The 14,894-nt window shown below is 37.1% G+C and overlaps 1 protein-coding gene across 7 annotated transcripts in view; it reads right to left on the bottom strand.

Moving 5' to 3' along the window:
• Positions 1–14,894, bottom strand: part of NTRK2 (neurotrophic receptor tyrosine kinase 2) — a 201,554-nt gene that overhangs the window by 149,890 nt on the left and 36,770 nt on the right. For all 7 annotated transcript variants that reach the window (XM_038170542.2, XM_038170543.2, XM_038170545.2 and 4 more), the window contains exons 6-8: positions 8,683–8,819; positions 5,493–5,625; positions 3,631–3,930 (exon numbers count right to left, since the gene is read on the bottom strand). In XM_038170542.2, coding sequence (XP_038026470.1) covers positions 3,631–3,930; positions 5,493–5,625; positions 8,683–8,819 — 570 coding nt within the window. The remainder of the gene's footprint in view (positions 1–3,630; positions 3,931–5,492; positions 5,626–8,682; positions 8,820–14,894) is intronic.

Below are 14,894 nucleotides of genomic sequence, written 5' to 3'. Positions count from 1 at the left end.
CAGATGAAAGATGATTTTTCAAATTTGCTTTCTGTAATCTGAAGGAAAAATAACATCAGCAAAACTCCCAGGCCTTTATTTCCTGATAACATGGCAACATTTTTGTTACTATTTACTAGAATGAGCTAAAGTCATCAAACTAGTTTAACCCTTAATTCCTGTCAGGGAAGTCATGACTAGGAAGTCATTGACTCCAGTCAAATACCTTTTGCACATCTAAATACTTCACTTCAAATAAAGTGGCAAAAATCAGGTTTTTGAAATTTGGACCAAACCCAAATTTCTATTTAGAATTGTCTTCATAAAAGCATATCTACTCAATCACCAAAACATCACCTGAAGCTATTTTAACATCAGACTTCACCACAGTCATTTTACATGTTTACATGCAATTATTTTTTAAGGCAAACAAAGAGCAGCGTAGTTGTTTTGGTCCCTGTTAGAACAGGTTGCTGTGTAAATAAACTACTAAGAATCTTATCCTATTCACTCATCTTTATAAAGTACATCAACTTGATTTGCTTGCTTCTTTCTTTATAAAGTTGACATTTCCAAAATAAAGCAGCAGCAGCAAAGACTCAATCCAAAAACATTAATTTTTCAAAACAGACCCATGTTGTTATGCCACATTAACAAGATACTACTTTTAAAGCATATTTAACATTTTCTTTTACTTTTGCAATACACTGTGTGACTTGAATTCCTACAGCTGAATTTTAGAGTACAGGGCTGGTAAATGACAGAGCTTACTTAATTATTATTGGTAAAAATCTCTCCAGCACTCATTAGTTGTTTTGGATCAACTTTGGGAACAGCTCCCGGAATGTAACTTGGATGTTTCTTGCCTAGTGTTTGTTGTAGTGTAAACTCAAATAAGCATATTATCATCAGCCGGAACAGCTTTACTGGAATTCAAGAATTTTAGCAGATTAAAAGTAGTTTAAAATCTACCTCACAGAATCTGAAATTTCTTCTTCTAGACTTTAGCATCTAAAAGAGACTTTTATTTTATGATGCTAACAATGATACCATTAACTCAATCCAAATATGTTTTCCTCTCATTTGTGTCTGCAAAGAAATATCTACAAGAAGCTTGCTGGAAGTTGAGAATATCTTAGCACAAATTCAGTCTTCGTCATCATGTTTGATGCAACTTTGAAAGTAAGTATTACTCTGTTGATGACAGAACATGGCTCAGGCTTAGTTGTAATTTAGATAGACATATAACTTATAGGTGAGGGCTTATATATACACATATACATTTTTTTGTTTTGTTTTGTTTTGTTTTTTACAGTCAGTGCATTTGCTCATAAGTGATGTAATAACCAGAGAATCAGTTCAAAGCCTAGTGAAGATACCCCACCCCATGAAACATCAGGACAGGTATTTAATTCAGTTACGATGGCATGGAAATGAACATAATACCAGGGTGTGGACCTTAATCTTTATGCTTCATTGTACAATATGTGCGCCAAAAGAAGAAACTACACAATAAAGACAGCACTGAAGAAGTCTTTTACATGTAGGTGTTTAGAAGAATCCTAACAGTGTTTTAAATTATAATACTAAATAGTAATATTAATAGTAACAGTAATAGTAATAGCAGTAATAATAATGATAATAATGGAGGATTCTGTTCTGTTTTTTTGTTTTTGTTTTGTTTTTTAACATTTGCTTTTATGTCACCTTCAGAGGAAGAGAAAAAAAATGTCGTGAAATATTCTAAAGCTCAGTGCCATGATTCTTACAGGAAAAAGCTCCACTAATAAGAACAACACTGAGAAGACTAACTAGATAAGCAATTTCCCCTGTTGTTAATTTTTAAGACTGGTTTGGTGCCATCTATGCATGAACTGATGCAGCCTGTATGTAGTCCTGTTTCCTCCATACTGTTTTTGTGAAGCTTAATCCACCACAGAGCTTCGGAAATGCTTAAAGAATACAGCACAAATGAGACCTAAATTCCTTATGTATATAAAAATAATAGAGCAAATAATAACATTGTCTTTCTTATTTGGAGGATGCCTTCTGTTCTGCTTTGTGATTTACAAGGCCATAACTGGAAAATTTTCAGTGTAAAGGCAAAAAGAGTAAAAGAAAATCAGAACAGAAAGAGGAATTTGGATCAAAGACAAAAAATGATAAAATCTTATAAATGTATTAGGGAAATTGTTACTCTGCTGAGAAAATGAAGCCAGGTTCATATTAAATAGCTAGAGTGTAGCAGAGCTTCCATTGCATGGACTAGGTAAACTGTATTGCTGAGCTGCTATAACACAGTATCAGAGGATGCCAGTATCTGAAATCATGGCATGTTCCTGTAATGAGTCTATTTAAGGAAGAACTGCAGAGAAGAAAGAGGAGAGGAGTGCTAAGGACAGCAGGAGTAAATACAGCCTGGCTGTATCAGCTCTTCACCTTTTCTTTCTAAGTGTGGGAAAGAGAAAGACCTGCCGTCTTACTCCCTATAGGAGACTGAGCTGTTAGGAGCAAATGTTAAATACAGACCATATTTTTACTGTCTCTAGCCTGCAATGCAGGAGGGAGAATTTAAATATTCTCTTTTTTTTTTTTTTTCTTTTTTTTTTTTGTCTCTTAGATAGCATTGGCAATGCACATTGCTCTTTCAGAAAAAAAGGTTTTTTATATCCTGTGATTAAAAAAACAAACGTAGATATATGCTCATAATTTCAAATACAATTGTGCAATTATTTGCACCAAAATATGCCTGTATTTCCACTCTTGCTGTGCAAGGTGCACTCATAGGTTTTTCCACATAAAACAATACACTTGTATATAAGCCTTCTTACCCTTACAGTCACTTCACGTATAGTTTTGAAGATATGGGGAACTACCACACCACAGTGAACATCAGTCACTGACAGGAATCCCTGCAGTCACTGAGTTAATCAACCTTGAGTCTGCTCTCATACGTTCAGAATGGCTGAGGCAGAGCCTCTAGAGTAGAAGATGCAGATATTTAACAGCAACTATCTTGAACATGGATATTCCTAGGCATGTAGATTCCCAACATCAGCTGAAATGAATGGGAATTGGACATCAAAATGCCTGAGAGGGCCTTAGACTTTGACCACCCTACCTCTGGATTACCTGTTTTCTCTCCAGCTCCCTCTGGTGTCCTAGACAAGGTATTATCATCAACTCACTGGACTGCATTACTGATTTTTCCACAAGGCACCAGGTTCTAATGAAGGCATCCCCGTGTCCTTGGATACACTACCTAGCTGCATTCATACATAGTATAGGAAACCTGTAGAGTGATTGAACAGGCACTCTTTGCTTTCCCAATCAGAACTGGGGCTTGAGGAAACATTTCAGAGGCAGCCACCTTTCACTTGCCTTAGCAGACATGGGAATGATTACCTAAAGGAAGGATTTAGAGAGCAGTAGCATGGCCTGCCTTGAGAAGCAATAAACAAGAAGAAAATGTTAAAGGAAAGCAATATTTTAAACCTGATTTTGATGACACTCATTCAGAGGACAGAAAAAAAAAAAAAAAAGCGTATAAAACTTTTTCTGAAAAACTGTTGAGCTGGCCAGGAGCATTGTCTCCACAATCCCATCAATTTGTAACAACTAACACTGAAAAAAAAAGTAAATTATACTCACCATCTCCAGGCACTGACATGAAATGAGCATCAACCCGTTTTTCATCTTCTCCATACTCATTCTTTGCCAGTAAGGTATAAGCACCATTATTCAGGTGTGTAGGGTTGTCCAGCTGAAGGCAGCCATGGTATTCACTTTGATTGATAACATGTATTTTAGTACAGATGTATTCAGACTCATTCAGTATAGCCCCTTCATAGAACCACTGCAATGTGGGCTTAGGGTTCCCTTTCACAGTGAATGGAATACACCAGTGGTGGTCCGGGGTTGGAGATTCAATAAATGTGATATTTGGTGCAACTATATTGGAAAAAAGAGTGAAGAACATCAGAATATCCTGAACAAGCCATTTTCCCCAGCCCTTCAAGTTATCAGGGAAGTATTTTTCATTCAAAAGTGCAAAAGCATGTTACTTGTAGGAATTATACCTATTTGCAGGACACTCACGCAGTACACTCACTGGCTCTGCCTTGGGTACTACATTCACAACTGAAATTAAGCCATTCTTCAGAAAGAAACAAAACAAACCAGTTTCAGACAAAGACTGAACACCACTTAAATCCCACACCCTGCAAGGTGTGGGAAGTTCAGTTACTGAATCACTGAGAAGGGAGAGTGAGTGATTTTAGCTTTACTTTTTACTTTTAGCTGAAAAAATGGTGCAGAGGAGTGCTGAAAGAACAGAACAGTATTGAAAATATTTAAAAGTTGGCCCAAAGCAAGCAGTACTGGAAATATCCTCAGCCAGGAATCCAAACTTTCAGATGATTTTCTTCACAGAATCAAAGCCAGAACAGATGACTTCATTCCCTGGATTCTTCTGACAGGGAAGGACCATTTTCTACTATACATTTTCTCATTATTTGTTCAAAACTGCTAAATGCCTCAAGTTTACAGACTTGTTCTGTTTCCCTCAGGAGACTATTCCAACACCTTGCCCATTATTTCACTATTGGGAAATTTTCCTTGATATTTATTCTTAACTGCATCCAATTTCATCTAGTTACACTCCCTTTTATCACTCATAACAGTGCCAAGCTCAGAATCTCATTTACACTGTTCAAACATTTCTAGTTTATGTTCCTTCCCATAGCTATTACATATCCAATTTCAACCTACAAACCATTTGAAGTACATCTATAGTGTTTTTTCTAGTTTTCTCTGTCATGAGCACATGCTGAAAAAAGTTTGCCATCTACAAAGCGTTCTGTTCCCATCTTCAGTTGAACAGAGGACTGCAACTTGTGAAAACATGCTGCCTTGTTCACACAAAATGAATTCATGCTGGAATCTTAGATCTAAGAAGGCACTGTCTCCATACTACATGTCCCTTCCCCTTTCCTTGGCCCTGACAAATAAGTACATTATTCAAAGCTATGACAAATAAATTTACATCTGGCAGTACAAATGTTGCAAGTGTGTTATTTTTTGAACAAACCAGTTGTTGATTTAGATAATAAAACCTTTAACATTTGTAGCCTCTTTATAATTAACTCTATGACCCTTTTGATGCATTCACACTTCTGAATTCCTAAGATAGTGTGTACATATACGCACACCATTACAAACCTTCCCACACTGACGGTGCCACTGAGTACTTTGGCTCTCAGACCGTTGCTTATAGGTTGTTCTAACTGGAAGATAAAGCATTTCAAAAAGTTTTTTTTACAGAACTCAGAGCAGAAGATAAATTCAACAACTGCTGATTGAGCTATTCCCATTATTAACAGCAGTAGATAGTTCACATGCTTAAAAGGTGTTTCTGTTTCTGCAACCTGTGCACCCTCAAAATATTTGTACCTAAAATAGCTGTAACTAATGCGGTTTGGCCTCATGAGCTGCATGGAGGCCTGTGTACGTACAGAATACCGTGAGCTCAGCAGAGGCTTGGTCCTCTCCCACAATGTTCTCTGCAACACATGAAATCCACAGCCCGCTGTCCATGGATGAGACATTCTTTATGGTTAGCGAAGCAGGATTCTTACTTGTGTCACTCTACAAATGATCAGAAAAACATACGTGTCAGGTGAAGCCTAAAGAAACAAGGGAGAGGCAGGGCATCATTGGCCACAGCTCAATGGCATTTTTCGTTTTCCCTTCCCTTTAGCTCCATCAGTCTGTCATTAATCAAAACGTTACTTTGGCACCTTATCCAACAGACACAAAGACAGAACCGTTGGTGATTGAAGTTCCAAAAGTGTATTCCTGCTGCAAACACCGCACTTGTCCATTTCTCTGTCCTGTTCCTTTCAGTTTCTGTCTTTCCTAAACACTTCCCCTCTAGAAAAATGTCTTCTTGACCCACACCCTTGCTTATCCCTTTCTTCTATTTCATGACCTATTTATATGGTCTATCTCTGGTCCGCTTGAATTTTTCCTCCCCCCCTATATTCTGTTCAGTCCTTCTTTATTGCCTTTTGTCCCTTCGCTATTAAGTATGATATCTCTTTCACTGCTGCCTTCTGAGCTCTACTGCACTGTGACAACTGTGTGTCTTCTCCCCACTCCTTAAGCCAAATTTTTCTTGAAAGCTTCTTCCTCTTGTAAACAATTAATGAGAAATTACATCCCTTCTAATACCTATAAGCTACTGTTTTATAAGCATTGTTTTATAAGTAATGTTTTATGTGTTTGAGCACTAAGGCTAATTAAGGTAAGAATTATTAATCTTAGAACTCTTGATTCTTGTGATTCTTAGAAAGCTCACGGCACATTTACAGCTTAAATGCCATATTAAATATGCAGCTGTGCTACACTGCATAAAGTGAATAGGGCAGAATCATTAAAAAACAAATAATAAAAACATTTAAAAACAAAGAATAGGGCAGAATCATTAAAAAACAAAACAACAACAACAACAGAACAGCTAACAAAGCTAGTTGTTAAAGCTAGTTGTTAAAGACAGTGTTTTCTTAAACCAGGTCATTCACGTGATCTCCAAATAACTACTATTTCCACACTTGAATTTTTCATAAAATGCAAGACTACATTCTTAAAATGAAAAAGAACTAAAACATATTTAGAAAACATACAATAATTAGTATTCTTTTTAAAAAACTCCTTTTGAAATAATTTGTTAGTGTACATGCATGCTTCAGTGTTGCACAGTAGACAAAAAGATAATACCCTGCACTCGTAAAACCACAGTGACCTTCAGCAGCAGTCAATGGGGACACGTGGGGATACTCCTGCATACAGGACCAAAAGTTTGAACCTCAAGGTCCCACCTAAACCTCACTTGAGTTAAATGCCCCATTGATATCAGTGTGACATTGATATTAGTGTGACACTGTTATCAATCAGTATGGTATCAATCAGGCAGTATGGAAAAGCCAAAAAGCCCACTGCATTGTTCTCTACGTGCAGCTCTCAGAGGTGAGAAGTACTTAAAGCTGGATTCAGAGCAGAGGGCTTCAATAGTGGATTCAGGGCTGGAATCTATAACAAGAAAAATCTAACTGACATAAACAAATTTATATACCAGCATAAAAAATAATCATATGGTGAAATGTAGGACTAGAGTATAGTTTTAACTTTTGTTTACATTTCCCTTTGTAAAATGGGAAAGAGAGAAAAAGCAGGCAAAGGCAGCATAGGAGGTGAAGAAAAGGGAGTCAGAAATATAGATATGAGACTGAGAGAAAGGAAACCAAAAAAACAACACTCATGGAGAAGGGAAGGATAGTTGTGAATGAGGCTTAAAAAGCACTCATTCTTCTGCTACTGAAAAGACTACCGTGCTCCACAACTAAGGTTGTAGCCAGCCTATATTATGAGACCCTCCGAAATCTCAAACATGAAGTTATGCCAGGACAGAGTATTTCTGGAAAGCTTGAAGAAAACTGAACACGGCATTTGAAAGATAGGAAGGTTAAAAAATGAAGTGATCTCACTTTTTGAACAGCATCCCACATTTGTTTTGGCTCATAACTAAAAAAAAGGAAAAAGAAGAAAAAGAAAAAGCACAACTTGGCATAAGTTCCCCAAACTGTTTTAATTTCTTGTTCTTTATGATGACTGGTTCCTTTGGGTAGTTTTCCAGATTAGAAAAAGTTTTAAAAATAAAACTAGAGCTCTGTAGAATTCTTTCTTATGGAAGCTGAGAGACACAGTAATCAAAGCCTATATATACAGCCCAATACAATGATCTCAGGGCACAAAGTACAAAGGTAAAGACATCCCAGAGGTCCTGGCATTCTCACACTGCAGGAATAGTTTTAGAAGTACACATCCCACACTTTTTACAGACTAGAAAGCTTTAGGTTGTCTGCACCCTCATGAATAGCCAATGCCATGAAACTGTAAATAATAGAAGGCCTTGAACCATGAAAATTATGGCAATTTAAGGGGTCAACAGCTGCACCTGGTTAAAAACTTCTTCTTATCAACAACTCCATCAGAATGAACTGTCTATCTCCATTGTGCATACAGTCCAAGGAAAGGACATATAATACAAAGCTCTCAGAAAACAAAATTCCCACTCTCTTTGGCTATGTTGAGCTAAAATCTTCATACTTCATTAAAAAAAAAAATTCTTTTTAATAAAACCCTCACCTTAACTTTCTTGACTCTCTGTAGTTACTTTGTTTTCTTGAAAAAAAAGTGAAATAAAACACAAAACAATTAATTTTGATGAACAAAATTGTCCAACCAACAGTTAATATGGACATGCAGGTTTTGGCTTGAAAATATAACAAATTAACAACCTAAGGCTTTTTTCATGCCTTGGGTGGGTAAGAGATATTCTATGTGCATAGGTATATGTGATACTGAGAAAGGACTTTTGCTTCAGTATCTTTATTCACCATCTTAACCCCAAGAAATTACTGCACACTCATTTACAAATCTGAATTAACAAGTGTTTGCCATTTTCCAAAAGCACTGCAGCAGCTGCCCTGGATTTAAAGAAACTGGGAATTAAATTAGAGTCCAAAATCAATCTTCTATTTCATCTTTTTGATAAGAAGTTAACTAAAGGTGGACACAAACTTCATTCCATCCATCAGCAGATACCTGTACAGGAATTATCACCTCTTTGAATATGAAACTTACCTCATGGTTTGAAACAAGATTAGTGAGCACCCAGGACACATTAGGGGGTGGCCCTCCACTAGTATCACAGTACAATGTGATGCTCTTTCCTTCTACCACGGTGATGTTGTAATTGCTTAAGTTTGCTGAGGGTAAGTCTGTGATAGAAAAAGCAACAACAAAAAACACATGCGTTTGTATGTGGCAGAAATAGACACTGCTCAGTTCTAAGGAAACTGCATAAATACAAGCCAAAACAACACTGAATTAGATATTCATTGTGGTCAGTTACTGTTGAATTATAAAGTACAAACAACATCTCCGTAAACTATAATCTTTAAGCAGCTATAACATTTTCCTGCGCCACCTCTGCTTCACATCTTCAGAAAACATTACTGCAAATGAAAACACATTAAGTTAATTATACAGGAAACTGTTGCAGGTGGGCAAACAGAATTTATCCTAACTTCAGTTTTTAACTTAAAAAAAAAAAAAAGAAAGAAAGAAAAGAAAAGAAAAAAAACACTAAAACCTTCCCCTCATTCTTTAAACCTGGAAATTTAAGCTGTCTCTGTTACAGTTGCAAAGAAATCTTAATTTTCCAGAAAGTAACTGACACTGTGGTATTCTCACTGTTCTCCACAACTGTAATGGGAAAATACCCAGGCACCACACAAGAGATTACAGTCCTTCCTCTCACACAGAGACACAGCTCACAGAGAGCACAAAACCCAAATTTTCAAGTACAAAATGAGGGAAACAAAGCACTGAATATATCAAAACAGAGGATAGAAAGGCCAGAAGTGAGCATTGGCTATTGCACAGAGCTGCTTTCCAAGGCATCCCAGTAGGCTTAGCTATTGTTCTCAGTAAAGCCTGGGTACCTGGTGAGATGGTACCACTCACTAGGAAAACAACCCAAATTTTGCAGAAGACAGGACTCCCCCTCCAACTCATAGTATAAACCACTCTGCACCTCAGTTTTCAGCACCTAAAGCACTGTGAGCTTCCAGAAGAATAAATATATAAGTGCTTCCAAATGCACAAGGAATTATAGACTGATCCTCCTCAATAAAATGTAAGGAATACCAATAGACACCTAGTACACAGGGCCACACATCAAATTTCTTAACAAAGCAAATAATGATGCAGCATGCTAGAAATATTAATTCTTTTTTAAGTAATTCTGCAGCTTCAGGTGGAGCTGCTATGTATTGTAAAAAGCCTTGCCCTCTTTTATGATGAATTTATGCTGGAGGGTAGAAAGGCCCTGCAGAGGGACCTGGACAGGATGGGCAGAAGCCAGTGGAATGGGGTTCAACATGGTTACGTGCTGCACTTCAGTCACAACAACCCTGTGCAGCGCTACAGTCTTGGGGCAGAGTGGCTGGAAAGCTGAGCAGAGGAAAAGGACCAGGGGGCATTGGTCAATACTTGCCTGAACATGAGCAAGCAGTGTGCCCAGGTGGCCAAGAAGGCCAACAGCACCATGGCTTGTATCAGGAATAGTGTAGCAAGCAGGACCAGGGAGGTGATCGTCCCCCTGTACTCGGCTCTGGTGAGGTCACACCTCCAGTACTGTGTTCGGCTTTGGGCCTCTCAGTACAAGAAAAACATTGAAGCCCTGGAGCATGTCCAGAGAAGGGCAATGAAGCTGGTGAAGAGCCTGGAACACAAGTCCTATGAGGAGCAGCTGAGGGAACTGAGGTTGTTTAGTCCAGAGAAGAGGGGGCTCAGGGGATGCTTTATGGCTCTCTACAGCTACCTGAAAGAAAGGTGTGGGGAGCTGGGGGTCAGCCTCTTCTCACAGGTAATTAGTGATAGGACTAGAGGGAATGGACTCAAGTTGCTCCAGGGAGGTTTAGGTTGGAAATTAGGAGACGTTTCTTCTCAGAAAGAGTAGTAAGGTGTTAGAACAGGTTGCCTAGGGAGCTGGTGGAGTCACCATCCCTGGGGGTCTTCAAGGAAAGGTTGGATGTGGTGCTTAGGGACATGGTTCATTGATAGGGTGATGGTTGGCCCATGGATGATCCTGGAGATCTTTTCCAACCTTGATGATTCTATGATTCTATTTCTCATCAGCAGTTCTATGCAAGTTTTACTTGCAATTTATGATCTCAAATAACCTAGCTTATCTACTATGCTGGATATTTATGCATGATCCTGCAACTACTTTCTTTTCCTGAAACAATTTTTTGTTTGTTTGTTTATTTTTTAATACATATATATACAAGTTAGAGTACAGAATTTGCATTATGTACTTGAAGGTATGAAACTTTACAGAAGGACTTATATCCCTCTTTACTTATATAAAAAGCCCCAAACAAACAATTAACCACCTTGTTAGTGTGAACTATAACACTTTAATACATTTGCCAGAAGTTCAATAGAAGCTATATGTATTGGAAATCTCTATTTAAGTTTATTAGTTCAATAAAAATGAAATGAGAAGAACTAATAGCAAAGAGAAGACTAATCATTTTCCAGGCAATGCTTTCTTGCCTAATAAGATTTGAAGATCAGCACGAGTACATGATAACTGTTTAGATAATTCTAGTGCTTCAAGCAGAGCTGTAATATGATTCTCATTATAGGCATCATGGATTTATTCTATTATTTTCACTTTATAAATCATATGTAGAAGTTTATCGAGACAAAGCTGGACAGTTTGTACATCTTGATGCAGTAATCTGTCAGCAAAGGTAGCCATCTGCTCTCGCCTGCTGTGAATTCAAATCTCAGCAGTGTCTGTCAACTAGTTGGGCAGGAAATAAAACTAATCTTAGGGAACATTTGGATATTAATTACACTGGTTAAGGAACAAGGAGAGAAGTAATGAGATCATTTACTTTATAAAGTTACCCTTTCACACCACCTCTGAAAACCTTTCCAATTGCTTTTGCCAGACCTGGATATGCAGACAGATATCACTCTCCCTTCTTCCTCGCACAAGTACTAGGGACAAGGTCTACATGATAGATCAGTGCTTCACTGTTGAAACCTACATGGTTCATAACAGTATATTGTTTCACATGAAACCTGTAATTTAAGCAAATTAAGGTAACTTTGGTCTCTAAGATCCCTGCTTTAATAGCTGTTAAGTTCTGAGACAGCTTCGTCCTGCTGTGTTATTCACAGGACAGACAATAAAAATTGAATTCCTTTGGTACTGGTTCTTGTTCCCACTTTCCAAAAGTCTGCACATACCATGCTCATGTTATAGCTCTGAGGAAGACAGCTATATCATGCTTGAATCCTGCCAGAAGGTTAAAAAATAATTTTATTTTTTTTTATTCTGTAGATTCTTATTTTTATGCTAAAAACCAGTTATAGGATCTTGCAGAAAACAACACAGCAAAAAAATTAAGACTATAACAGCTATATTACATTAATTATATTGTATGGTATTATATTTTATAGTGTAATCACATAATTGTATGTGTTTTCTTTTATTCCTTTTCCAGTCATGAAAGGGTGGGGAAACACAAAAGAATTGCCTTTGGATACATTTCTGTTAGTAGCATATCTTGAGCCAATGAACTTTTGTTCACCAATGTCATTTTGTCTTTTTTTCAGGTGGCACTCAGACTACTACACAGGCAAATACACATTAGTTGAGAGAGGTGGCTCTGTTTAGAGAAAACAGACAGCAACATAAGACCTCAGATCTAAAAAAGGTGATATATTGGACTTGCCAGTAAAGCAATGTGACCAAGGAGCAAAATCTGTACTTACAAGTAACTGAATACAAAAAGATATAATATTCCCTAACAGATACATATGCTCAGTATGTGTACTCAGAGTAGTGTGAGATCATTTATAAGAATTAGTAGCATTTTGTCACCTACAATACTACAAAGATATTCAGCCTTGCTGCACTTATTCCTAACTTACTTTGGCTAAACATGGTGTTTTAGATGACTATCACTTATGTTAATATAGATGCACATTTAAAAGGACTTTGTATATAGCAATCGATGCAAGCAACCACACGACAGGTTCAAATGGTTTTGTATACTGCCAGCAGAGTGAATTTAGACTGTACCACAACAGCCCACACAAGGTAGACATGACATCATCTTCCCACAAGTCTCATCCTGATATCTGTCAGACAGAGATTAGCCTATGCCCCAAAGCTTGAAACATAGTATTTCTTTCAAACTTTGATAGCATTAATTATTATAATTCTGGATATCAGTAATAACCCTGCTAGTATCTGATTTATTTTTTTAAGTTTGCTCTGTTCTTAGCCTTAATAGCTTTCTAGAGCAATGAGTTTCACAGGTGTACTGTCCAGACTGTATGCAAAAGCATTCCCTTTTACCATCTCTGAAATTTGTTTCTGAATTCCAAATTCATTGAGTGCTGTCCTAAGTTTAAGTGTAAAACTTCTCGGAAAGTGTTCTAAGAAAAGAATGATCTGAATGATCTTCTTAAGATCACTCTATTGTATTTGTTTTTTTTCTCATGCCCTTTTTCTTTTTAATATCTATTTAAAGCTTTCCAATCTCTCAAAAATAGGAGAACAGAACTTGCTATTGAGGATTTAAAATTGTAATGTTGAGTTTAATGGATGGATAGCAAGGGTACAATAAAATCTATGTGTTTCATTATGTATAGGTATTATGGCTATTGTATACCTATACATATAGAGAAAATCTGTTTTCATATTGAAATTGATAACATTTTATTCCAGGGAATAAGTAACTATATTAGAATAAGTAGTTACTTCCACTCACCCCAGACCAATGGGCCAAAACAGAGGCAAGCAGGAGAGACTCATTTATGTCCAATGAGTCTCCCTAAGTATCATGTCAGGCTTCAGAAGGAACAAACCCTCCGTTAAGAAAGGGGGACCTATTTACCTTAAAATCAGCGCAAATCAGTGGCCTGAGGCCCTGTTATAGTGGAACTGTGAAGAATAGCTAGGGAATAACTCATATATTCAGAGTGCACAGCTGGGACTTCAACAATCACAAAACCAAATCTTTTGGCTAAAATTTTCAAAGGTTACAACAGCATTTGGCTACACAACTGTCAATGGCAATTAATAAAAAGAACATGTCTAAATTCCTACAGCTTTCAAGGAACTCACGCTGCTACTTACTACTTTCTACATAAAAGTTACACTACTTTTGGTAAAGTCAAGCAGTCACTGCATCTGTCAAAGGAAGCATATGACCTAATTAAGAAACAACTGAGTGTTAATGCAAATTATGGTCAGCAGCTCAACTCTCAGGACCAAGTTCATATTCTAGCCAGTGTACTACAGCAACTTCTAGAAGACCAGAGGTGTAAGCAAGAAGAAACGATTTTACCATTACACCCGAGATGTTGCTTCATTGGTTAACTATCTTAACAGTTACAAAAATTTTTACAAAATTATTTCCAGATTGAGTTTTTCAGTTTCTTTTTTCATCTATTTAGTTCTAAGATTTCTTCAGCTGCCTGAAAACCTTAATCAAAAAATTTTCTCAATATGGTCAGTTACCATCACTAATACCTAAAAAATGACATGATGAAGAAATGAGTACCTGAGAGAACACCATAAATTCAATATTACATTCATTTATGCCCTCCTCTGCACATTAAACCCCTGATTTTCATCAGCCTGTCTACAAACTCCCACGAGTCTAGCCATAATGCCTTGTCACTAAGTGGTTTTTAATGTGGCCCATGACATCTCTTTTTAGCTTGGCACATTTTTGCAGGTCAACCTGTTCTGTGGTAAGAACAAACAGTTATCAAGAAAAAAATGACATTTTTCCCTTATAACTAGTCAACTGCATATGAATTTCCGTAAGGTCATATGAATCCTTATCTTACATCCTTAATCATTTTTTTAATAAATACATCAGAATGATATAGAATCATTAGAATGATTAAATTAATGATAAGGCCAGCAACCATCTATCAAACTGAAGCATTTAAAGGCAGAATAACTGATTTACAAAATATCTTCTATGATTCATAAGATATAGCGTCCCAAATCCAGTCTGCTTACTTCACATAAGTTTTAAACACAGTCCAAGTTTCTTGGCTCCCCTGCTTTTGCTTTTTCTCTCTAGGGAGAAAGGATTCAACTGATTACAGCATTACACTACAGCTTAGTAATACCCACTACTTGCGCTGTCTAGAACCTGAAAACAGGATGGTTGACAATGCAATTTGTTAAGAACTGTGCAAATGGATCTGCAAGTTTCAGAGACCTTACTGTCTCTAAACACATCTTC

The sequence above is a fragment of the Anas platyrhynchos genome, chromosome Z (assembly GCF_047663525.1).
Source record: "Anas platyrhynchos isolate ZD024472 breed Pekin duck chromosome Z, IASCAAS_PekinDuck_T2T, whole genome shotgun sequence".
NCBI classification, from domain to species: domain Eukaryota; kingdom Metazoa; phylum Chordata; class Aves; order Anseriformes; family Anatidae; genus Anas; species Anas platyrhynchos.
The sequence above is the reverse complement of the archived record's forward strand: the minus strand, read 5'-3'. Positions and strand labels throughout refer to the sequence as shown.